At 46.5% G+C, this 25,999-nt stretch overlaps 3 protein-coding genes across 5 annotated transcripts; all 3 read left to right on the top strand.

Annotated features, from left to right (window-relative positions):
• Positions 1–3,646: 3,646 nt before the first annotated feature.
• Positions 3,647–17,781, top strand: si:ch211-286b5.4 (afadin- and alpha-actinin-binding protein B). Of its 3 annotated transcripts, none has more exons than XM_052517345.1 (12): positions 3,675–3,858; positions 7,603–7,756; positions 8,397–8,466; positions 8,556–8,679; positions 10,577–10,646; positions 10,822–10,942; positions 11,912–12,065; positions 12,216–12,319; positions 14,146–14,307; positions 14,675–14,786; positions 17,026–17,209; positions 17,560–17,781. In XM_052517345.1, exons 1-12 carry the CDS (start codon positions 3,795–3,797, stop codon positions 17,657–17,659), a joined length of 1,419 nt encoding a protein of 472 aa, XP_052373305.1. In that variant the 5' UTR covers positions 3,675–3,794; the 3' UTR covers positions 17,660–17,781. The 3 variants fall into 3 exon arrangements, with proteins under 3 accessions (XP_052373306.1, XP_052373305.1, XP_052373304.1); XM_052517344.1 differs by having other exon boundaries at positions 3,678–3,858; positions 7,603–7,793; positions 8,398–8,466; XM_052517346.1 differs by lacking the exon at positions 17,026–17,209 and having other exon boundaries at positions 3,647–3,858; positions 7,603–7,793; positions 8,398–8,466.
• Positions 17,782–18,340: 559 nt separating this feature from the next.
• LOC118370508 (nanos homolog 3-like) lies at positions 18,341–20,186 on the top strand. The gene has a single exon (XM_052517348.1). It carries the CDS (start codon positions 18,501–18,503, stop codon positions 19,137–19,139), a length of 639 nt encoding a protein of 212 aa, XP_052373308.1. The 5' UTR covers positions 18,341–18,500; the 3' UTR covers positions 19,140–20,186.
• A 4,318-nt stretch (positions 20,187–24,504) lies between these two features.
• LOC127929391 (uncharacterized) lies at positions 24,505–25,177 on the top strand. Its single transcript, XM_052517347.1, has one exon. The coding sequence runs from the start codon at positions 24,533–24,535 to the stop codon at positions 25,175–25,177; it is 645 nt and encodes a 214-aa protein (XP_052373307.1). The 5' UTR covers positions 24,505–24,532.
• The last annotated feature ends 822 nt before the right edge of the window (positions 25,178–25,999 follow it).

The raw sequence follows: 25,999 nt of genomic DNA, 5'->3' as shown, positions 1-25,999 counted from the left end.
ACAAAGCTAACTATTGGAGGCACTGTCTGTCTCTACAACCCCAATACGTCCCTCCTTCCAAGTTGTGTGTCTGTGTGATTTAGTTTTCCTTTGAAATTTTATGGGAAAAATGACTGATTTACAGTTCATGGGGGTTGCCTAATCACACATATGAAGTTTTGGACAGATCTGACTTTTTAACCCCTCGAAACAGCCCCTGAGACACCAATTAAGGCACTTCCGGTTGGCACAGGAAGCTATAAGTCAACACATATCCTCACTGGGCTATGCTTTTACAGAATCCTGTGTTTTAAGTCCTTACGTTAAGAATTGACTGATTTACACAGGGTTGAATGCACTATGTCTATCAAACTGCAGGCAGGTAATGGAAAAACACTTTTAGGGTGATTTTAACCACTTCCGGTTGGTCCAGGAAGCTTAGAATCAACACAGGTAGACCTCATACTGGCCTGATGGACTGTTACCAAAGACAGGTTCATACGGCATTCATAACCCATATAGACTTCAGGTTGAATTTAGGGGTAAAGGCAATGTATTCCTATGGGGAGAGAAGTCAATGCAAACTCTTTGAAGTAAACACCTTCTTTTAACTATTAAGGGTTAATGCCACACGGTCAAGGTTAGGCTTGCACGGATCGGAAGGACCTTAGGAACGTACCTGAGGTCGAATTGTGCTTCTCACCCTAACGGTTCTCTCACTGTCACCCAAAAGCAAATGACATTGAGGGCCAGGCTTCCTTTTGCGCCTTCTTTCAAGGTCGCTGCACTCAGAGCGAGCTACGGTCAAGCGGGGCGTCTCGTTGAACTCTGCACAGCCTGGAGACTATGGTGATGCCATTTTTTGTGTTGATTTCAGAATGCCATTTTGGTGATGGTCCCTCTCCGTTTAAACATATTGCTAATGTACAAAAGTCAACTAGCAAGTCAGTGTCCACCAGTCAATTAGATGTCATTCTGACACCAAACTGATACCAATTGACACCAAACCCACTTTTTCCAACTCATTTAGAAGCCAACTATCACATATGTCAGAGCAGGCCCATAATTCACAGCGCCATTAGTTTAAAACATAATAAAAACGTAAAACACATAGTTACGTTCTAGCTGCGGGTCCAGGTCAGACATTATGTGAAGGCCTATGTGAGGCGACCCCGAATCCCGAGTTTCGGCTCGATAGGTCCTTCGGTGCCCGAGTAAAACCCTAATTGGTGCTGAAAATCCACTTTTTCCATGCCTTGCTATGGGGTCCTTGAATGAGCTATCGGACCGAAACGTTGGGGTCCGTCTCTATTGGCCGAGCCGGTTCCAATGCACCTAGTCTTGTGTCTCTGAGACTTTTCTAAATGTCGCCATTTTCGTAATGGTCAAAATGAATTGAAATCATTGCAAATGTACGAGGCTATTTCTCGGTCCGAGAACCTTCTAGAGCCACCTAACTCACCACGCACTATCGACCCGAGGTCTAGAACAGGTTTCTAAAGTTTCGGAACTCTAGGTCTGACGGTTCTTTTTTAGCTCGAACAAAGCTAACTATTGGAGGCACTGTCTGTCTCTACAAACCCCAATACGTCCCTCCTTCCAAGTTGTGTGTCTGTGTGATTTAGTTTTCCTTTGAAATTTTATGGGAAAAATGACTGATTTACAGTTCATGGGGGTTGCCTAATCACACATATGAAGTTTTGGACAGATCTGACTTTTTAACCCCTCGAAACAGCCCCTGAGACACCAATTAAGGCACTTCCGGTTGTCACAGGAAGCTATAAGTCAACACATATCCTCACTGGGCTATGCTTTTACAGAATCCTGAGTTTTAAGTCCTTACGTTAAGAATTGACTGATTTACACAGGGTTGAATGCACTATGTCTATCAAACTGCAGGCAGGTAATGGAAAAACACTTTTAGGGTGATTTTAACCACTTCCGGTTGGTCCAGGAAGCTTAGAATCAACACAGGTAGACCTCATACTGGCCTGATGGACTGTTACCAAAGACAGGTTCATACGGCATTCATAACCCATATAGACTTCAGGTTGAATTTAGGGGTAAAGGCAATGTATTCCTATGGGGAGAGAAATCAATGCAAACTTTTTGAAGTAAACACCATCTTTTAACTATTAAGGGTTAATGCCACACTGTCAACGTTAGGCTTGCACGGATCGGAAGGACCTTAGGAACATACCTGAGGTCGAATTGTGCTTCTCACCCTAACGGTTCTCTCACTGTCACCCAAAAGCAAATGACGTTGTGGGGCAGGCTTCATTTGGGCCTACTTTTCTAATGGTGGCTGCGCTCAGACCGAGCGAGCTACGGTCAAGCGGGATATCTCGTTGAACTCGGCACGGCCTAGACATTATGTTTATGCCATTGCCTGCTCTCTGTGTCTTTAAGAACCACACTTTTTCACTCCATCCTTGCTGTGTGTGCGTGTGAGAGCTTTTCTTTGACATCTGCTGGGAGAAATGACTGATTTACAGTTCATGAGGGTTACCTAGTCACACATATGAAGTTTTGAAAAGATCTGACCTTTTTAACCCATGGAAACTGCCACTGTGACACCATTAAAGGCACTTCCGGTTGGCACAGGAAGCTATAAATAAACTCATATCATGATTGGGGTATGCCTTTACAGAATCCCGAGTTTTAAGTCTTTACGTTAAGAACTGAGTTATTTACGGAGGGTTTAGTGAGTGTGTGTTATTTCAGAAAATCATAGAAAATCACAGAAATCTCGCAGAGCTCCGCAGCACACTTTAAAAGATTCGTAAGAACAACCTGCAACTGGATCTGTAACCGTTGAAAAAAAAACACCTATCCGTGAACATCACCAAGGTGTCGTTGTACGATTTCTCTTAAATGACGATAGATAAATGGCTGGTTCTTTTTTATTGACACCGGAGGCTCCTTGACTTTGACGTGAAGTGGAAAAATAATTTCTCTATTTTCATTTTGGACCTTTAATCCCAGATAAATGGCCATAACTCAAAAACCGTTGAGGCCTAGACGCCATCTTGTTCGGGGCCAACTGCCCATTATGCCGCCCCTACGCTCACCGAGTTTCGGCTTCTAAATATTTTCAGTTTTCGAGATAAGGCCCCGTCGTGAATCGTGATGTTTTGTAGCAATAGCCATATGATTGCTTATGCCCTCTTGTGGGAATTTCCGGGACATGGGAAAAATGACATAAATCTTATTATTTTTGTAAAACGGAAACCGAATGTCCGACAACGTTCATTTGATGACTTCCTGGTAGGTCCGGCCCTGCCGCTCGGCCCGACGCCGTCCGCGAATTTTACAAACGATTTCGGACGTCTAGTAAGGGACCGTACATTTGCAATATGGACTTTCTCACTAACCATACAGGTACTGCCGAATTCTTCCCTTAAGGTATGGAAAGTCACTGGGCTCTTCGGTAAGGCCATTCTACTGCCAATGTTTGCCTATGGAGATTGCATGGCTGTGTGTTCAATTGTATACACCTATCAGCAACCGGTGTGGCTGAAATAGCCAAATCCACTCATTTGTGTCCATATACTTTTGTATAGCGTACGTAAAGATCTGTTATGCGTCAGCAACGTCTGAGCCGAGGAACGCGACCAAACAGTATGAAAAAAGAGTGGCGTGAGCATGTCAATCAATGAGGTTATTGATTAGCTGAAATGCTAGCACCTGGTTGCACTTGCCAGCTGGTAATTAAAGATGGCTGCCAAGTGAAGTAGCAAACCTCTCTGCTCAGGTCGATCGGCCAACACAACACACACACTGAATACCTGTTAAGCTCGTTACCGTTAACACAGATGACTTCTAGATGTGGGCAGGGACGGGCAGCAGGGTCCCAGAGGAGACGACAGGAGAGCTCAGGTAAATCTTTATGTTAACTCACACCTGCTGTTCCTCTTCTAGAATATTAGCTCAGAAGTATTGTGGAGCTCCTGCACCTACATATAAACAGTACTGTCACCCATAATGAGTACCAGAACCTATTTCAGTCCAAGTCCACTGCATATACCTCTCCCTCATCTCACTGGAAATGATTGGGAGTCCCACAGGGCGGTGCTCTGTGGCAGGTGTAAGCTGTCATTGTCAATAATTGTTTGTTCTTAACTGACTTGCCTAGTTAAATAAAAAATTATCACTTACCACCTCTGCCCCCCCTCCCTCTCTCTACTCATACCTACCCCTCCCTCTCTACTCATACCCTCCCTCTCTCTACTCATACCCCCCTCCCTCTCTACTCATACCTACCCCTCCTCTCTCTACTCATACCACCATCCCCCTACTCCTCTCTCTACTCATACCCCCCTCCTCTCTCTACTCATACCACCATCCACCCTCTCCCTCTCTACTCATACCACCATCCAACCCCTCCTCTCTCTCATACCACCATCCAACCCCTCCTCATACTCTCTCTACTCATACCACCATCCAACCCCCTCTCTACTCATACCACCATCCAACCCCCTCCCTCTCTACTCATACCACCATCCAACCCCTCTCTACTCATACCACCATCAACCCCTCTCTACTCATACCCCATCCAACCCCTCTCTACTCATACCACCATCCAACCCCTCTCTCTCCTCATACCACCATCCAACCCCCTCTCTACTCATACCACCCCCTCTCTCTACTCATACCACCATCCAACCCCTCCCCTCTCTACTCATACCACCATCCAACCCCCCTCTCTACTCATACCACCATCCAACCCCTCCCTCTCTACTCATACCACCATCCAACCCCTCCCTCTCTACTCATACCACCCCAACCTCTCTCTCTACTCATACCACCATCCAACCCCTCTCTACTCATACCACCATCCAACCCCTCTCATACCACCCCCTCTCTACTCATACCACCATCCAACCCCCTCTCTACTCATACCACCACCCCCTCTCTACTCATACCACCATCCAACCCCTCTCTACTCATACCACCATCTCTCTACTCATACCACCATCCAACCCCTCCCCCTCTACTCATACCACCATCCAACCCCTCCCTCTCTACTCATACCACCATCCAACCCCCTCTCCTCATCCACCCCACTCTCTCTACTCATACCACCATCCAACCCCTCCCCTCTCTCTACTCATACCACCATCCAACCCCCTCATACCCCATCTCTACTCATACCACCATCCAACCCCCCCCTCTCTCTACTCATACCACCATCCAACCCCTCTCCCTCTCTCTACTCATACCACCATCCAACCCCTTCCCTCTCTACTCATACCACCATCCAACCCCCTCCCTCTCTCCTCATACCACCATCCAACCCCCTTCTCTCTACTCATACCACCATCCAACCCCTCCTCTCTACTCATACCACCATCCAACCCCTCCCCTCTCTACTCATACCACCATCCAACCCCCTCTCTACTCATACCCCCCCTCTCTACTCATACCACCATCCAACCCCCTCCCCCTCTCTACTCATACCACCATCCAACCCCCTCCCCTCTCTACTCATACCACCATCCAACCCCTCCCCCTCTCTCTACTCATACCACCATCCAACCCCTCCCCTCTCTACTCATACCACCATCCAACCCCCTCCCTCTCTCTACTCATACCACCATCCAACCCCTCCCTCTCTCTACTCATACCACCATCCAACCCCTCCCTCTCTCTACTCATACCACCATCCAACCCCCTCCCCTCTCTACTCATACCACCATCCAACCCCCTCCCCCTCTCTACTCATACCACCATCCAACCCCCTCCCCCTCTCTACTCATACCACCATCCAACCCCCTCTCTACTCATACCACCCCCCCCTCTCTACTCATACCACCATCCAATCCCCCTCTCTACTCATACCACCCAACCCCCTCTCTACTCATACCACCATCCAACCCCTCTCTACTCATACCACCATCCAACCCCCTCTCTACTCATACCACCATCCATCCCCCTCTCTACTCCCACCATCCATCCCCCTCTCTACTCATACCACCATCCAACCCCCCCTCTACTCATACCACCATCCAACCCCTCACTCTCTACTCATACCACCATCCAACCCCCTCTCTCTACTCATACCACCATCCAACCCCTCTCTACTCATACCACCATCCAACCCCCTCTCTCTACTCATACCACCATCCAACCCCCTCTCTACTCATACCACCATCCAACCCCCTCTCTCTACTCATACCACCATCCAACCCCCTCCTCTCTACTCATACCACCATCCAACCCCCTCTCTACTCATGCCACCATCCAACCCCCTCTCTACTCATGCCACCATCCAACCCCCTCTCTCTACTCATGCCACCATCCAACCCCCTCTACTCATACCACCATCCAACCCCCTCATGCCACCATCCAACCCCTCTCTACTCATGCCACCATCCAACCCCTCTCTCTACTCATACCACCATCCAACCCCCTCTCTACTCATACCACCATCCAACCCCCTCTCTACTCATACCACCATCCAACCCCCATCTACTCATGCCACCATCCAACCCCTCTCTACTCATGCCACCATCCAACCCCCTCTCTACTCATACCACCATCCAACCCCCTCTCTACTCATACCACCATCCAACCCCCTCTCTCTACTCATACCACCATCCAACCCCCTCTCTACTCATACCACCATCCAACCCCCTCTCTACTCATACCACCATCCAACCCCCTCTCTACTCATACCACCATCCAACCCCTCTCTACTCATACCACCATCCAACCCCCTCTCTACTCATACCACCATCCAACCCCCTCTCTACTCATACCACCATCCAACCCCCCACTCTCTACTCATACCACCATCCAACCCCCTCTCTACTCATACCACCATCCAACCCCCTCTCTACTCATACCACCATCCAACCCCCTCACTCTCTACTCATGCCACCATCCAACCCCCTCACTCTCTACTCATACCACCATCCAACCCCCTCACTCTCTACTCATACCACCATCCAACCCCCTCACTCTCTACTCATGCCACCATCCAACCCCCTCACTCTCTACTCATACCACCATCCAACCCCCTCACTCTCTACTCATCCACCATCCAACCCCCACTCATCATACCACCATCCAACCCCTCACTCTCTACTCATACCACCATCCAACCCCTCTCTACTCATACCACCATCCAACCCCTCTCTCTACTCATACCACCATCAACCCCCACTCCAACCACCATCCAACCCCACTCTCTACTCATGCCACCATCCAACCCCTCACTCTCTACTCATACCACCATCCAACCCCCTCACTCTCTACTCATGCCACCATCCAACCCCACTCTCTACTCATGCCACCATCCAACCCCTCTCTACTCATCCATCCTCTACTCATACCACCATCCAACCCCCTCACTCTACTCATGCCACCATCCAACCCCTCACTCTCTACTCATGCCACCATCCAACCCCCTCACTCTCTACTCATCCACCCCAACCCCCTCTACTCTCATGCCACCATCCAACCCCCTCACTCTCTACTCATGCCACCATCCAACCCCCTCACTCTCTACTCATGCCACCATCCAACCCCCTCACTCTCTACTCATGCCACCATCCAACCCCCACCCCCTCTCTACTCAAACCACCCCCCTCCCTCCCTCTCCTCTCTCACTGTCTCCAGACCTCCAGGACACATACCTCCTCCATGGGGAGCCTAGCCCCCCTCTCAGTAACCTGTCTCTCCATGCCTCCTGGTGGTCTGGCAGGGACGAGCACAGAGAGACAGGGCCCTCCCTTGGCAGGGACGAGCACAGAGAGACAGGGCCCTCCCTTGGCAGGGACGAGCACAGAGAGACAGGGCCCTCCCTTGGGGTAAGCTTGTGCGTGTGGTGTGTGTACTTAACAAATGAACATTGTGGGTTTGAGAGTCAGTCAGGTGAGAATGCGAGTGACAGAATAGTGTGTTTTACTGTGTTAACAACTCATGCCAGCAGCATAGCACCCTGCATCCCTGGCTTCTCAAGCATCTGGTCCCTGGATGGGAGACCAGATGCTGCTGAAGTGGTGTTGGAGGACCAATAGGCCCCACTCTTTCCTCTGGTCTAAAAAAATATACCAATGCCCCAGGGCAGTGATAGGGGACATTGCCCTGTGCTGTCTTTCGGATGGGATGTATGTACCTCGGCCTAAACATCAGCGCCACAGGTAACTTCCACAAAGCTGTGAACGATCTGAGAGACAAGGCAAGAAGATCCCATGGGACTCATCGTAAGAGTAGAGGTGTTAACCCTGGTGTCCTGGCTAAATTCCCAATCTGGCCCTCATACCATCATGGCCCCCTTATCATCCCCAGTTTAGAAAGGGCTCATTCATACGCCCCTACATTCCCCAGGTCATTGCTGTAAATGAGAATGTGATCTCCGTTAACTTACCTGGTAAAATATGGGTTGATAAAAAAAAGTGTTTTTGTTCACAGGAGCAACTGGTTGAGAGAAATCAGCACGTTGCCAGACTACAGGATGCACTGAGACGCGAGAGAGAGAAGGTGTGTCTCATGTATCACGAGTTTGATGGAAAATATCAACCATGTTGATGAATAACCATTTCCCTCTATTTCACACACACACTCTGAAGGGTTCCAGCCTGCAGTGTCGGTGTAATCAGCAGGGGTCAGAGTTGAGGCGTAGAGAGCAGCACAGCGCCAGACTGAAGGAGAGACTAACCCAACTTGCAGAGAGACACAGAGAGAGAGGCGCCTGTAAGGATCTCTGTCTAACCATCTCTCTCACACTTAATGTGTCCTCTCATATTCTATCCCACTCCATCTTTCTCTCTAAATGTCTCCTAGTCCTAAACCCACACACCATTCTACCACTCTCCTTCTACCTACCTATTGTAATGACCTCTGCACAGAGGGAGAGGGCTTCAAGGGCCTCTGCATTTGGGTGGGGGAGGCTGTGAAACTCTCCTGCTGTTGTTGGGCTCATGAGCTTTGACACCTCATGTCACACTTCAGTGCTAATTGAATTTGCTTGCAACTAAGGTAACCTTAGCATTCAGTCCTTATAAATAAATGACAGTAATATATTTCACTTTTTCTTATTGGCTTTAAGAATCTTCCCCTTTTTTTTCAATTTTTGCCTAAAATGACCCAAATGTAACTGTCTGTAGCTCAGGTCCTGAAGCAAGGATATGCATATTCCTGATACCATCTGAGAGGAAGCACTTTGTGGACTTTGTGAAATGAATGTAGGACAATATAACACATTCGATCTGGTAAAAGGTAATACAATGGAGAATTTTTTTAAATATGTTTATTTTATACTATCTTTGAAATGCAAGAGAAAGGCCATATTGTATTATTCCAGCCCAGGTGCAATTTAGATGATGGCCACTAGATGGCAGGGGTGTGTGTAAAGTTTGACTGATCCAATGAATCATTGAATTTCTGTTCAAAATGTTGTATCAAGACTGCCCAAATGTGCCTAATTTGTTTAACAACTTTTCCAGTTCAAAACTGTGCACTCTTCTCACAATACCATGGTATTCTTTCACTGTCGTAGCAACTGTAAAGTGGACAGTGCAGTTAGATTAACAAGTATTTAAGCTTTCAGCCAATATCAGATATGTCCTGGGAAATGTTCTTGTTACTTACAACCTCATGCTAATCGCATTAGCCTACGTTAGCTCAACTGTCCTGTGGGGGACCCACCAATCCTGTAGAGGTTAAGAGGTTTTTAAAGTACCTTCAGACTAAACATGATAAGCTCTCTCTCTCTCGATTCAATTTCAATTGAAGGGGCTTTATTGGCATGGGAAACATGTTCACATGTAAACAATACAATAATGTACAGTAAACATTACACTCACAAGTTAGACATTACAAAAGGGAAAATAAACGTCTCTTTTCTGAATTTTGATCATTAGCGGGTATCAACCTAATTCTGCTCTGGATACATTATTTGGTGTTTGACGTTGTACACGGAGGGTGTTTTTGCAGAATTCTGCATGCAGAATCTCAATTTTGTGTTTGTCCCATTTTGTGAATTCTTGGTTGGCGAGCGGACCCCAGACCTCACAAGCGTAAAAGGCAATGGGTTTTATAACTGAATCCAGTATTTTTAGCCGGATCATAATTGGTATGTCGACTTGAGTTTCTTTTGATGGCATAGAAGGCCCTTGCCTTGTCTCTCAGGTCGTTCACAGCTTTGTGGAAGTTACCTGTGGCGCTGATGTTTAGGCTAAGGTATGTATCGTTGTCTGTGTGCTCCAGGGCAATGGGGTCTAGATGGAATTTGTATTTGTGGGCCTGGCAACTGGACTTTTTTTGGAACACCTTTATTTTTGTCTTACTGAGATTTTGTCAGGGCCCAGGTCTGTCAGGGCCCAGGTCTGTCAGGGCCCAGGTCTGTCAGGGCCCAGGTCTGTCAGGGCCCAGGTCTGGCAGAATCTGAGCAGAAGATGCTGCTGTAGGCCCTCCTTGTTTGGTGACAGAAGCACCAGGTCATCATCAAACAGTTGACGTTTGACTTTGGATTCTAGTAGGGTGGGGCCGGGTGCTGCAGACTGTTCTAGTGCCCCCGCCAATTTGTTGATGGATATGTTGAAGAGGGCGGGGCTTAACTGCATCCTTATCTCTCTCCCTCTCTCTGTAGCCATGGAACTGTTGAACCCGGTGCCCAGAGGTCAGGTGAAGAGGGACAGACCAGCCAGGACCAACGGAAGGTAGAGAGAGTCCAAAATGGCACCCTATTCCCTTTATAGTGCACTAGTGTTGACTACTGGGGCTGTGGACTCCGGTTGGAACCCTGGAGATCACCTATTCTGATCCAGGAAATTGAGACGCAGGCTTCTGTTCCAGCCCAGCACTAATGCACCTGATTTTACCCCCCCCCCACAGGAAGGAGGAGGCAGCGCTACGTGTGATGCTGGAGCGGCGAGAGGCGGAGTTAAGGGAGGCCATGAAGCTCCGACACAAACTCACCACGCTACTGCACGCGCTCAGAGCAGACATGGAACGGGTTAGAAGGCTCCTATAGCTCAGAGCAGGGTGACGGTGGCCCTAGACACTGTTTTGCATTTCTTCCACTAATGATTTAAGGTTATGATTGGGGGAGGGGATGCTGGTCCTAGACCTGTACCTAGGGGAACCCCTCCCGGTGTGTTTCCTGGTCCTGGGGAGAGGTCTCCACCAAAGGGGTGCCTTCGTATGAACACATCCTGGTTCCCAGGACCAGGTGGGGCGGGGTCTTGGGGCGGAGGAAGGGGCGGGGTCTTGGGGCGGAGGAAGGGGCGGGGTCTTGGGGCGGAGGAAGGGGCGGGGTCTTGGGGTGGCGGAAGGGGCGGGGTCTTGGGGTGGAGGAAGGGGCGGGGTCTTGGGGTGGAGGAAGGGGCGGGGGCTTGGGGCGGAGGACGGGGCGGGGTCTTGGGGTGGAGGAAGGGGCGGGGTCTTGGGGTGGAGGAAGGGGCGGGGTCTTTGGGGGAGGAAGGGTCTTGGGGTGGAGGAAGGGGCAGGTCTTTTTTAAGGGTGGAGGAAGGGGCGGGGTCATTTAAAACCAAATACTTTTACTCAAGGTGGGGGCTCAAAGGGGCAGGGTATGGGAGGAAGGGGCGGGGTCTTGGGGTGGAGGAAGGGGCAGGGTCTTGGGGTGGAGGAAGGGGCAGGGTCTTGGGGTGGAGGAAGGGGCAGGGTCTTGGGGTGGAGGAAGGGGCAGGGTCTTGGGTTGGAGGAAGGGGCGGGGTCTTGGGGTGGAGGGCGGGGCTACTGATGGGAACTAAAACTTGGGCACGGTCAGCAGGGGAGAACATTTTGGAACAATCAGCTATAAACATGTTATGTAGAACTAACATGCCTCTCGATGCATGGAATCATGTCAGCTCTATTCATGGCATTTCTATCTGCAATATTTGGCAACTGAACCCAACCCTGGGTATGGTGAGAGGATTGAGCTGATTGGCCGAAAGCTACTACTTTGTCACTTTTCCCACAGACTCTATTGGACACTGTGGGTGACCAGGAAGAGGACCCAGACAGCGGCAAAATGCTGGTCCAGTCAGAGGAGTCCCTGGGCGAACATGTGACAGGGGGTGTGTTCCAGGGATGGAAGCGTGTGCAGAGGAGACTAGGGGACCTCCTGAGTCAGGGTGAGAGGGGATGAAGCGGCACCGTGTTCCCTACATAGTGCACCACTTATGAACATAGGGCCATTTCGGACGCACACAGCGACTTGTAGGAGATAAACATGGATTTGTTTTTATGACTAAAGAAATATTCAGTGGTTTTTGTGTGTATAGGTCACGTGGCTGTGGGGACCGACCAGGATAAGCTCTTGGCCCAGCTAGAGACAGAGTTGGATCAGAGTCAACAGTTGGTCAAACTGCAGCAGCATCTACTACAGGTGGACTATACCCGCTACAATGTTACGGCTCGTTACTGAAGAAACAGACACCCGCTACAATGTTACCGCTCGTTACTGAAGAAACCGACCCGCTACAATGTTATGGCTCGTTACTGAAGAAACCGACACGTTACAATGTTACGGCTCGTTACTGAAGAAACCGACACACGCTATAATGTTATCGCTAGTTACTAAAGAAACCGACACAGGCTACAATGTTATGGCTAGTTACTAAAGAAACCGACACATGCTACAATGTTACAGCTAGTTACTAAAGAAACCGACACGGGCTACAATGTTACGGCTAATTACTATAGAAACCAACACACGCTACAATGTTACAGCTAGTTACTAAAGAAACCGACACGGGCTACAATGTTACGGCTAATTACTATAGAAACCGACACACGCTACAATGTTACAGCTAGTTACTAAAGAAACCGACACGCGCTACAATGTTACAGCTAGTTACTATAGAAACCGACACACGCTACAATGTTATGGCTAATTACTATAGAAACCGACACACGCTACAATGTTATGGCTAATTACTATAGAAACCGACTCGCGCTACAATGTTACAGCTAGTTAATAAAGAAACCGACACGCGCTAAAATGTTATGGCTAATTACTATAGAAACCGACACACGCTAAAATGTTGCGGCTAGTTACTATAGAAACCGACACGCGCTACAATGTTACAGCTAGTTACAAAAGAAACCGACATGGGCTAAAATGTTACAGCTAGTTACTATAGAAACCGACACGCGCTACAATGTTACAGCTAGTTACTAAAGAAACCGACACGGGCTACAATGTTATGGCTTGTTACTATAGAAACCGATACACGCTACAATGTTGCGGCTAATTACTATAGAAACCGACACACGCTAAAATGTTGCGGCTAGTTACTATAGAAACCGACACGCGCTACAATGTTACAGCTAGTTACTAAAGAAACCGACATGGGCTAAAATGTTACAGCTAGTTACTATAGAAACCGACACGCGCTACAATGTTATGGCTTGTTACTATAGAAACCGATACACGCTACAATGTTGCGGCTAATTACTATAGAAACCGACACGCGCTACAATGTTACAGCTAGTTACTAAAGAAACCGACACGGGCTACAATGTTATGGCTAGTTACTAAAGAAACCGACACACGCTACAATGTTACGGCTCGTTACTAAAGAAACCGACACCCGCTACATTGTTACAGCTAGTTACTAAAGAAACCGACACGGGCTACAATGTTATGGCTCCTTACTAAAGAAACCGACACACACTGGCGTTCATAGAAACACACATATGTGACCAGCTGGGTTCAAACCTGTGAAACACAGGAATGTTAATCCGCTGAGCTAGTCTAGGCATTAACTTGGCAGCTAAGGCAAGAGTCTTGGGGTGGGAGGAGGGGGCGGAGTCTTGGGGTGGGGGCGGGGTTTTGGGGTGGGAGGAGGGGGCGGAGTCTTGGGGTGGGGGGGTTTTGGGATGGGGGGGGGGTCTTGGGGTGGGAGGAGGGGGCAGGGTCTTGGGGTGGGAGGAGGGGCTTTGAAATGTTGAACAAAGTTACATAGTTATCTTTCTCTCCGGTTCTCCATGTCATCTCCCTTCTCCCGTGTCATCCCCCTTCTCCCGTGTCATCTCCCTTCTCCCGTGTCATCCCCCTTCTCCCGTGTCATCCCCTTCTCCCGTGTCATCCCCCTTCTCCCGTGTCATCCCCCTTCTCCCGTGCCCTCTCTCTCCCCACGCCCCTCTTTCTCCTCTCCTCCATCTCTACCTACCTTCCCTCCCCATTTCCCCATGTAATCCCCTCCCCAGGACAGTGTGATCACTCCAGTCCCGGCCGCTCTGACAGACTGCTACTTCCTGGAAGAGTGGGAGCGGCTTCAGGACAGCTGGGCGGAGCTAGAACACCAGAAGCGGAGCTTCCATAGGGAGAGACGGGCCTTCACCGACGCCGCCATCCGATTGGGCCACGAGGTGAGGGACGGGAGAGACAAGAAGGGGGAGGGAGTGAAAACGGTCTCCTTGGATTGAAAGAAAGATTAGAGGGACGGGTGGTTTGGGAAAGAGGGAAACCAAGTCAGTTGTACAACTGAATGCAGAGTCACCTGAAATGTCTTCCGCATTTAACCCAACCCCTCTTAGTGACGTGTTTGACTGTGATCATTTTATTACTTAGTGTCTCAAATCAATTCAAATGTGTATTAGTCACATACATGGTTAGCAGATGTTATTGCAAGTGTAGTGAAATGCTTGTAATACATTAGAAAAAAGACTGCTGTGTGTGTGTGTGTGTGTGTGTGTGTGTGTGTGTGTGTGTGTGTGTGTGTGTGTGTGTGTGTAGAGACGTGAGTTTGAGCAGCAGAGGGCCTGTGTGGTGAAGCAGCAGTATCTGTTTGACTCTCCGTTGGGGAGGACGTTGCAGCGTCACAACAGGAGAGAGAGCACCGTCCTCAGTGAGTCAGCATACATCTTGTTCTATACATCTACTGTATATACATGACATGACCAGAAGTATGTGAACACCTGTTGGTCAAACATCTCATTCCAAAATCATGGGCATTAAAATGGAGTTGGTCCCCCTCCACTCTTCTGGGAAGGCTTTCCAATAGATGTTGGAACATTGCTGCTATAACAGCCTCCACTCTTCTGGGAAGGCTTTCCAATAGATGTTGGAACATTGCTGCTAAAACAGCCTCCACTCTTCTGGGAAGGCTTTCCAATAGATGTTGGAACATTGCTGCTAAAACAGCCTCCACTCTTCTGGGAAGGCTTTCCAATAGATGTTGGAACATTGCTGCTAAAACAGCCTCCACTCTTCTGGGAAGGCTTTCCAATAGATGTTGGAACATTGCTGCTAAAACAGCCTCCACTCTTCTGGGAAGGCTTTCCAATAGATGTTGGAACATTGCTGCTAAAACAGCCTCCACTCTTCTGGGAAGGCTTTCCAATAGATGTTGGAACATTGCTGCTAAAACAGCCTCCACTCTTCTAGGAAGGCTTTCCAATAGATGTTGGAACATTGCTGCTAAAACAGCCTCCACTCTTCTGGGAAGGCTTTCCAATAGATGTTGGAACATTGCTGCTAAAACAGCCTCCACTCTTCTGGGAAGGCTTTCCAATAGATGTTGGAACATTGCTGCAGGGACTTACTTCCGTTCACCCATGCGCATTAGTGAGGCGGGCTCTGTTGGACAATTAGGCCTGGCTCATAGTCTGCGTTCTAAATTTTCCCTAAGGTGTACGATGGGGTTGAGGTCAGGGCTCTGAACAGGCCAATCAAGTTGTTCCACACCGATCTCGGCAAACCATTTCTGTATGGACCTTACTTTGTGCACAGGGGCATTGTCATGCTGAAACAGGAAAGGGCCTTCCGCAAACTGTTGCCACAAAGTTGGAAGCCCAGAATCGTCTAGAATGTAATTGTATGCTGTAGCATTAAGATTTCCCTTCACTGGAACTAAGGGGCCTAGCCTGAACCATGAAAAACAGACCCAGAACATTATTCCTCCACCACCAAACTTTACAGTTGGCCCTATACATTGGGGCTGGTAGTGTTCTCCTGGCATCCTCCAAACCCAGATTCACTGCCAGATGGTGAAGCGTGATTCATCACTCTAGAGAACGCGTTTCCACTGCTCCAGAGTCTAATGGCAGTGAGCTTTACACCACTGTGTATGGTGATCCTAAGCTTGTGTGCGGCTGCTCGGCCATGGAAACCCACTTCATGAAGCTCCCGACGAACAGTCATTGTGTTGATGTTGCTTCTAGAGGCAGTTTGGTACTTATTAGTGACTGTTGCAACCGAGGACGGACTATTTTTACTCGCTACGTGCCTCAGCACTCTGTGTTCCCGTTCTGTGAGCTTGTATGGCCTACCACTTTGTGGCTGAGCCGGTGTTGCTCCTAGATGTTTCCACTTCACAATAACGGCACTTAGTTGACAGGAGCAGCTCTGGTAGGGCAGAAATTTGATGGACTGACTTGTTGGCATCCAATCACTGTGCGATGTTGAAAGTCAGTTGGGCCATTCTACTGCCATTGTTTGTCTATGGAGATTGCATGGCTGTGTGCTCGATTTTATACAGCTGTCAGCAACGAACGTGGCGGAAAAAGCCGAAGCTACTAATTTGAAGGGATGTCCACATACTTTTGTCATGTAGTGTATATTGGGGATTCCCGAGTGGCGCAGCGGTCTAAGGCACTGCATCTCAGGGCTGATGCGTCACTACAGACACCCTGGTTTGATTCCGGGCTGTATCACAACCGGCCGTGATTGGGAGTCCCATAGGATGGCGCACAATTGTCCCAGCGTTGTCCGGGTTTGGCCGCGGTAGGCCGTCCATTGTAAATAAGAATTTGTTCTTATCTGACTTGCCTAGTTAAATTTAAAATATTGGCCATATACCACAAACCCCTGAGGTGCCTTATTGCTATTATAAACTGGTCACCAATGTAAATTTTACTTTTGTTTTTGTCATACCCATGGTACATGTCTGATATACCATGGCTTTCAGCCAATCAGTATTTAGGCTCCAACTACCCAGTTTATAATCAACAATGAACACTACATACTGCTAGATATTTGCAAAAGTGTTACTAGTTTGGTTTCAACTATAGTTATTGCTTTACTAACGGGTTTTACTATAGCATCGTATTTTAGTCACTTCAGGGGATTCCTGTGTGCACTCACAGATCTCTCAGATTCTGATCACATGATCTTGTCCGGCTGCCGGCCGGCCACGCCCTCCTCTGCCGAGTCTGGGATCATACCCTGGTTAGAGTCATCGGGGTCTCTGCAGGTTCATGGCAAGGTCAAAGTTCACACGCCCAGCACCCCAGAGCTCTACTCTGCCCTCCAACTGCCCTACAGCTGCAGGTCAGGCCCAGACATGTCCTGGCTCAGTTCCAAATGGCCCCCTATTCCCTATTTGGTGCTCTGTTATTGACCAGGGCCTGGTCAGAAGTAGGCCACTATATAGGGAATGGGATGTCGTTTAAGATGTGGACCTAGTTACTAAACTGTTAAATCCATCCAGTCTTTGTCATCTTTCTTCAGTAAGATATTTTATTAATCACCCCCAAAGGGAAAATCCTTATTAGTGATTGAGGTAATCACAGATCTTATATGATTATAGATGGATTTTTGTTGTAGATTGGTGTGTGTGATATATATATATATAGAAATAAATTCTGCCATTACCCCACCCTGTCCCTCCAACTCTGCAGGTCCAGTGAGAGTGATGCCCAGTCAGAGTGCTGGGATGTGGGGGCAGAGAGGCTCCAGTTCGCCCCCCCTGGTCCTCACCTGGACGGGTCATTTCAGTAGTATTGCTGTTTCATATGTCGTTTCCATTGTCTGTTTCAGTTGTATGTTGTTCCTTTGTCGTTTCTATTGTGTTTTATCAAATCGTTTTTCAATGTGATTTAATAAAGATTAATTGTTTGACACGTTCCTTCTCTACTAATGTTTACTGGAATGACTCGATGAGCCAGGAGAAATGCTACAATAACTTAATGGTGGTAGTAGTGAACAGTACGGACTCCGGAAGGCGAGGTTCGAGAGCCAGTTTTCCCCGCCAACCTCTTTCACCCCCATTCCCTCCACCCATCCCTCCAACACCGAGTACCAATACTATTACTGGAATGACTCGATGAGCCAGGAGAAATGCTACAATAACTTAATGGTGGTAGTAGTGAACAGCGAGGAAGTCGATTTTGAATAACAGAGCAAGAAGGCGACCCGCTAAGTGATATTTTATTAAAATAGGCTATTATAAAACATCTTATTATAACTAAGAATTATAATCTAAGTCCTAACTGTTTAGACCCTAGAATAGATTAAACAGTTATATTTGAAGTTTTTAATATTGTTGAGGTGTAAAATTGTATCCCAAATAGTTGATTTTCTAAAATGGCCAATTTAGCTGTTGTCAGTTTGAAACCATTTGATTGGCTGTTGTCGCGTGCCACGGACTCCGCACTGCTGGCGCACGACACCATCTGATTGGCTGCTTTCCAAAACACGGAAAACCCCAAAGATGCATGTTGTCAAGCTTGCCTTTAGTCGAGTTCTCAATTAATTGAACCCATCGAATTGTTCAGAAGTTCAGACACCGCTTTCTTTATTCTGGCACATTCTGATTGTCAGACACTAGTCTGTTGGGAATATGAACGATATGATTTGTCAACTCCAACAGCTACCGCGTTACATGGAGTCCGAAAACAGGAGATTCCAACCGTGGCGGGACTACATGAAGCTAGCGGACGCAGTGCGGGAGATGCAGTTAGGGAACTTCACATCAGAACCGTCAACTGTTGAGGGTCATGACTCCAGGATATGGTCGACCATGGTGGAATTTGAACAGTTCCCGTCGCGAGCCTTGCTGTCACCGATAGCACCGGTGGCGACACCACCCCTATGGCACGAAATGGAACCCCTGGATTCCGAAATCGTCCCCTTGCATAAACACGCTGCTTTACGTCCGAGCAGCACCGAGGGTCCCGAGCCCCCTACAGCAGCGTCCAGATCCTCCGGGGGCCAGAGGGAGAGAATGAAGGCGACCCGCTCTAAGACACCGGAGGAGGTGTCATCACCTGAGCGCAAGATCTGCAGCTTCTGCAAACACAACGGGGAGTCTGAGTCTGTGTTTGGGTCCCACAGTCTAAAGGACCAGGATGGGGGCGTGGTGTGCCCGTACCTGCGGCAATATATCTGCCCTCTCTGCGGGGCCACCAAGGCCAAAGCCCACACCAAGCGCTTCTGTCCCCGGGTGGAAACCACCTACAACTCGGTCTATGTCAAGTGATAGAAGCGCTAACTCTGGTCCAGGCCGTTTACTGTGCTACCCTCTAGACCTACTAACATAGTCAACTTGTTGTTGCGGGATGGGTGGGACCAGAGCTAGAGAAGCGCTGGAGAGACTTCAGGGACTTCACTGTTGTTTTGCAGACTTTCTTGAGCGTCTCTAGCGCACTGTATGCGGACAATTGTAAGAGGATTTACGAGTGGATATTTAGCTTAGACGCAGTTTGGAACAGGCTGACAAGTTTGTAGACTGTGTAATTTCCTGTTAGTCGTGTGATTTTTATTATTTATTTCCTTGACTTTTTCTCGTGTGTTTTCAACCATTGTCGCATATTTCTGTGTATTTATGACGTGATTATTTGCGTGCATTTATTTTCAACACATTTTGGGTTTGAGTTTTCTGTTTTTACTTTAAAGTGTAAATGTCTCTGTCTGTGACCAAACTAACTGCGTCTTTACATGTTGCTGTGAGATTTTGTAAAACCTCCCAACCTCTAATACCGTGTCTACTAATAAACCGCCCTTATCAACAAACTCTCACTGCAGAATTCGACGTTTATCCACGTTTCTCCCTGCTACTTTTGGGAGGAAAAACGGAAGTGTTGTCTTGTTTTGAGACTTGTTTTCCTGACTTTAAAACGACATGCTCTAATCTAACTGTACATCTGCAGGTCTACAGGCCTAAAATAACTATTATAAGAAACTTACTATTGACAAGACAACTGCTATTTTATGATGTGGTGTGCGCCACATCATAAAATAGCAGTTATCTTGTCAATAGTAATACTTTGTATTTCTCATTTACCATGCTAGCTACTATTAAGAACTGTTATACTTGTATTTGAATTACTTTAATAGATCTAGAAGTGTTCTTTTTTTTTATTTAAAATTTGACTTTTCAACCTCGATGCATCTCACATTGGCTGTACAGGACTTTAATGTTAAGTCTAATGTCACTTTAAAGAACTGCTCTACTCTATGTTGAATAGTATGTTTGTTTATTATTATACATGTCTTCTATAATAATAACAATAATATCTGCATTGGCTTCTCCTGTGTGTCTTAATTATCAGCGAGGTGTCCCTAAAAAGGTGTCCCTGTCTGAACATCATGTTGGTGTCCCAAATGGCAAATAGGGCTGTGGTGAAAAGTAGTGCACTATATAGGGCTGTGGTCTAAAGTAGTGCACTATATAGGCCTGTGGTCTAAAGTAGTACACTAAATAGGGCTGTGGTCTAAAGTAGTGCACTATATAGGGCTGTGGTCTAAAGTAGTGCACTATATTAGTGCATTGTCTACAGGTGGACTTTAGATCTTAGTGTTAAAGGTGATATTTATGCTGGGAATCTTTAGACTGGTTAGTTATTCAAAAGGCAATCGCACATGTGAGCTGTCTTTGTTGCAGATGCCTGGTAACAGTTGAATAAAACATAATAAACCTGCCCCTGCTCTTCATTAAGCTTTAAGCCTCGAGGCCTTGCTCAGAGATGTTTTTCATTTGCACCCTTATTTAGACATTGCTCTGCCCGCATCCGTTCAATGCATCGAATGGGGTTGGAGTACAGGGAACACAGGCTTATGTTACCACATATAACAATGTGCATTTCATAAGTATTCTAATAAAGTGTGTGTATATAAAGTATTAAACGATACTGTAAAACCGCAACGATGACATGACCCGTCAAGTAACTTTTTATAAATCATCGCGTACTGTGCAGGATAAACCGTCAGAGTAATATGAAGTGGAGGCATTAACTCATGTTCACATATACAGCATCATATGCCCGGGCATTTAATTATTAACACCTTTAGGCAATATTGTCTGGAGGGGGACAATCCCAAAACATTCTCTTTTACAAAGAGTATTATCTATATCACCTCCCCTGTCTGATATCTTGACTTTCTCTTTGCCACCAGATCTTACGGTCCCGGGAGAAGAGCTGTCAGACTGTACGGCATTACTCAATGACACTGACCGCAATCTCAAATTCACTATGGAATGTGACACTCAGCGTGTTCATGACCTCGATATGTGGATTGAGAAATCAAATGGAACCCTGTTGACAACTCTGTATAGAAAAGAAACGGACAGAAATACTCTATTACGGGCGGACAGCTTCCACGCTGAGCCATTTAAAAAGAGGACTTCAAGAAGCGAGTTTTTCAGTCATGTTTAATACCTGTAACGTCCTCGTTGTGGTTCTACAGTCATGTTTAATACCTGTAACGTCCTCGTTGTGGTTCTACAGTCGTGTTTAATACCTGTAACGTCCTCGTTGTGGTTCTACAGTCGTGTTTAATACCTGTAACGTACTCTTATGGTCCTCGTTGTGGTTCTACAGTCAAATCATGTTCTACAGTCATGTTTAATACCTGTAACGTCCTCGTTCATGTTTAATACCTGTTCTACAGTCATGTTTAATACCTTAACGTCCTCGTTGTGGTTCTACAGTCATGTTTAATACCTTTAACGTCCTCGTTGTGGTTCTACAGTCATGTTTAATACCTGTAACGTCCTCGTTGTGGTTCTACAGTCATGTTTAATACCTGTAACGTCCTCGTTGTGGTTCTACAGTCATGTTTAATACCTGTAACGTCCTCGTTGTGGTTCTACAGTCATGTTTAATACCTGTAACGTCCTCGTTGTGGTTCTACAGTCATGTTTAATACCTGTAACGTCCTCGTTGTGGTTCTACAGTCATGTTTAATACCTGTAACGTCCTCGTTGTGGTTCTACAGTCATGTTTAATACCTGTAACGTCCTCGTTGTGGTTCTACAGTCATGTTTAATACCTGTAACGTCCTCGTTGTGGTTCTACAGTCATGTTTAATACTTTTTATGTCCACATTTCATTAGAATACTGATGAAATGCACATTGTTATATGTGGTAACATACGCCTGTGTTCCCTGAACTCCAACCCCATTCGATGCATTGAACGGATGTGGGCGGAGCAATGTCTAAATAAGGATGCAAATTATAAACAGCTCTGACGAAGGCCTGGAAGAGCAGTGATACTATCAAGAGCGGTGTGAGGGTTTCTTCTGTCTTCTTCATCTCAGACTGGTTAGTTATTAAAGCCGCATGTTTCATAGAGACACGACTGAGATGAGGAGATGTACAATAACCAAAGATTCACCTTAGTGGTCATTTATTTTATAACACATTCTACAAAACACAGTGACTACATACTGTTCCAAAGTGATGTCCTCAGCATTAGGAAAGGCTGAGGACAAGAAAATAACCCTTAAACCGGGTGGTACCTTTTTTTTATGCCAATAAAGCTACCACCCGGTTACTCAACCCTGCACCTTAGAGGCTGCTGCACTATATACACAGACATGGAATCACTGGCCACTTCAGTAATGGAACACTAGTCACTTTAATAATGTTTACATACTGCTTTACTCATATCATATGTATATACTGTATTCTGTTCTACTGTAATCTAATTCTACTGTATTCTATTATACTGTATTCTATTCTACTGTATTTTAGTCAATGCCACTCCGACATTGCTCATCCTAATAGTTGTATATTTCTTAATTATATTCTTTTACTTTTAGATTTGTGTGTATTGTTGTGAATAGTTAGATACTACTGTACTGCTGGAGCTAGGAACACAGGCATTTCACTACACCCACAATAACATATGCTAAATATGTGAATGTGACACGATAAAACTTGATTTGATTTATAGACCGTCTTTATTATTATAACGTTGTGTCCATATAACTTGACAAACATTCAGTTCTCATCTGGGTTGATACTTTGGATCATTGTTCTCAAACTGATCTGGAGTATTCAAGTCAAAACAGAAATACAAATCAACTTCAAGTGAGCCTCCACTATGTGAAGACTGTTACCCATGAGCCTTTGGGGGCGTTGAGATGATGGTTCAGTGTGTTTCCCCAATTTAATTTCCCTTTTGTAGTTGAACTATTTGCACATCATTACAACACTAATATGACATTTGAAATGTATTTATTATTTTGAAATGTTGTGTAATGTTTACTGTTAATTTTGTATTTCACTTGAAACATTGAATTGAGAGAGAGAGAAGAGATGGAGGAGGGCTTGTTCTCCTCCTCTCCTGTGTTAACTAAGGAGAGTTTCTTATCTATGTGTCCATCTGAGCAGACAGCCATCTAGCCAATCAGAGCTCAGAGATCTGTGGGGCGGATCAGGCTGACTTCTAAAGTTCATTAGGTCAAATGTCATCACTAGGAGAAAGTGATGGAGGGAGAGGAGGGAAAAGAGACGAAGACTCACTTTAGGTAGGAGAGTTCTCTGATCAGGCCACAGACCAGTTCTGTAGCGTCTTCATGCCCTTCCTCTTTCTCCTCTTCCTCTTTCTCACTAGTTAAGGGGAAGAGAGAGACAGAGAATGGCACCATTCCCTATATAATGCACTACTTTCTACCAGGGCCTCATGTGCACGATATGGGGAATACGGGTTCATGGTAGGCATCAAAACAAGCCAATACAAAGTTATAAAATAGTGTACTAGTTCTAGGAAGATGGATAAATGTATCTGACCAGTAATGTTACTGAAACAAGATGAAGTATCTAGATCTAGATCAGTGGTTATCGTTGGGTACTGCAGGTGGTATATCTAGATCAGTGGTTATCGTTGGGTATTGCAGGTGGTCCGCAATTACTGGGGGGATAAAAAACAACAATCTTCCACAAATAATAAACAGTTGAGATTACTGAGCTCTTCAGTAAGGCCATTCTTTATTTTGTTTTACTTTTTACCCCTTTTTCTCCCCAATTTCGTGACATCCAATTGGTACTTACAGTCTTACCCCATCGCTGCAACTCCAGTACGGACTCCGGAGAGGCGAGGTTCGAGAGCCATGCGTCCTCCGAAACATTCCCCGCCAACCTCTCCTTCACCCCCATTCCCTCCACCCATCCCTCCAACACCGCAGTACCAACACTATTACTGGAATGACTCGATGAGCCAGGAGAAATGCTACAATAACTTAATGGTGGTAGTAGTGAACAGCGAGGAAGTCGAAGCAGTTTTGAATTTTAACAGAGAAAGGAGGCGACCTGCTAAGTGATATTTTATTAAAATAGGCTATTATAAAACATATTCTTATAACTATGAATTATAATCTAAGTCCTATCAATTTAGACCCTAGAATAGATTAAACAGTTATATTTGAAGTTTTTTAATATTGTTGAGGTGTAAAATTGTATCCCAAATAGTTGATCTTCTAAAATGACCAATTTCGCAGTTGTCCGTTTGAAACCATTTGATTGGCTGTTGTCACCTCCCACCGCCTCCGCACAACACCATTTGATTGGCTGCTTTCCAAAATGCGGACAGGTCAAAACGTGCGTATTGTCCAACTTGCCTTCAGTTTAGTTCTCAATTCATTGAACCATGGCATCGTTTAGTTATCAACTCCAACACCGACCGAAAATGGAATCCGAAAATAAGAGTTTCCAACTGTGGCGGGACTACATGAAGCTAGCGGACGCAGTGCGGGAGATGAAGTTAGGGAACTTCACATCAGAACCGTCAACCGTTGACGGTCATCACTCCAGTATATGCTCGACCATGGTGGAATTTGAACAGTTCCCGTCGCGAGCCTTGCTGTCACCGATAGCACCGGTGGCGACACCACCTCTACGGCACGAAAAGGAATCCCTGGATTCCAAAATTGTCCCCTTGCGTAAAGACGCTCCTTTACATCCGAGCAGCAGCGAGGGGCCCACGACTCCTACTGCAGCGTCCAGACCCTCCGTGGGGACCCGGGTCCAGAGGGAGAGAAAGAGGGCGACCCGCTCCAAGATGCCGGAGGGAGCGCCATCACCTGAGCGCCAGTCCTGCAGCTTCTGCAAACACAACGGGGAGTCTGAGTCTGTGTTTGGGTCCCACAGTCTAAAGGACCAGGATGGGGGCGTGGTGTGCCCGTACCTGCGACAGTATGTCTGTCCTCTCTGCGGGGCCACCGGGGCTCAAGCCCACACCAAGCGCTTCTGTCCCCGGGTGGAAACCACCTACAACTCGGTCTATGTCAAGTGATAGAAGCGCTAACTCTGGTCCAGGCCGTTACTGCGCTACCCTCTAGACCTACTAACATAGTCAACTTGTTGTTGCGGGATGGGTGGGACCAGAGCTAGAGAAGCGCTGGAGAGACTTCATTCAGGCTGTTGTTTTGCAGACTTTCTTTAGCGTCTCTCGCGCACTGAATGCGGACACTTGTAAGACATTTAGGTGTGAATATTTAGCTTAAAAGTCGTTTGGAAAAGCCTGACTAGTTTGTAGACTGTGTAATAGCCCGTTTATCGTGTGATTTGTTTTATTTATTTACTTTTTCTCGTGTGGTTTCAACTTTTTTCACTTATTTCAATGTATTTATGAGTGTGGTTTTTCATTATTTGCATACCCGTTCAGTTGTTCTTTACAACACATTTTGGTTTTGAGTTTTCTGTTTTTACTTTAAAGTGTAAATGTCTCTGTCTGTGACCAAACTAACTGCGTCTTTACATGTTGCTGTGAGATTTTGTAAAACCTCCCAACCTCTAATACCGTGTCTACGAATAAACCCCTTATCAACAAACTCTCACTGCAGAATTCGACGTTTATCCACGTTTCTCCCTGCTACTTTTGGGAGGAAAAACGGACGTGTTGTCTTGTTTTGAGACTTGTTTTCCTGACTTTAAAACTATATGCTCTAATCTAACTGTACATCTGCAGGTCTAGGGGCCTAAAATAACTATTATAAGAACATTACCATTGACATCAAGACAACTTATGTTTTGTGAGGTGGTGTGCAGAGCTACTTTTGTGTCATTGTAATTTGCCATGCTAGCTACTATTTTAGTGTTATACTTGTTTTTTAAT

This window comes from Oncorhynchus keta, unplaced genomic scaffold (assembly GCF_023373465.1).
Source record: "Oncorhynchus keta strain PuntledgeMale-10-30-2019 unplaced genomic scaffold, Oket_V2 Un_scaffold_713_pilon_pilon, whole genome shotgun sequence".
Lineage (NCBI taxonomy): Eukaryota > Metazoa > Chordata > Actinopteri > Salmoniformes > Salmonidae > Oncorhynchus > Oncorhynchus keta.
This window is presented reverse-complemented; position numbering and strand designations above follow the sequence as displayed.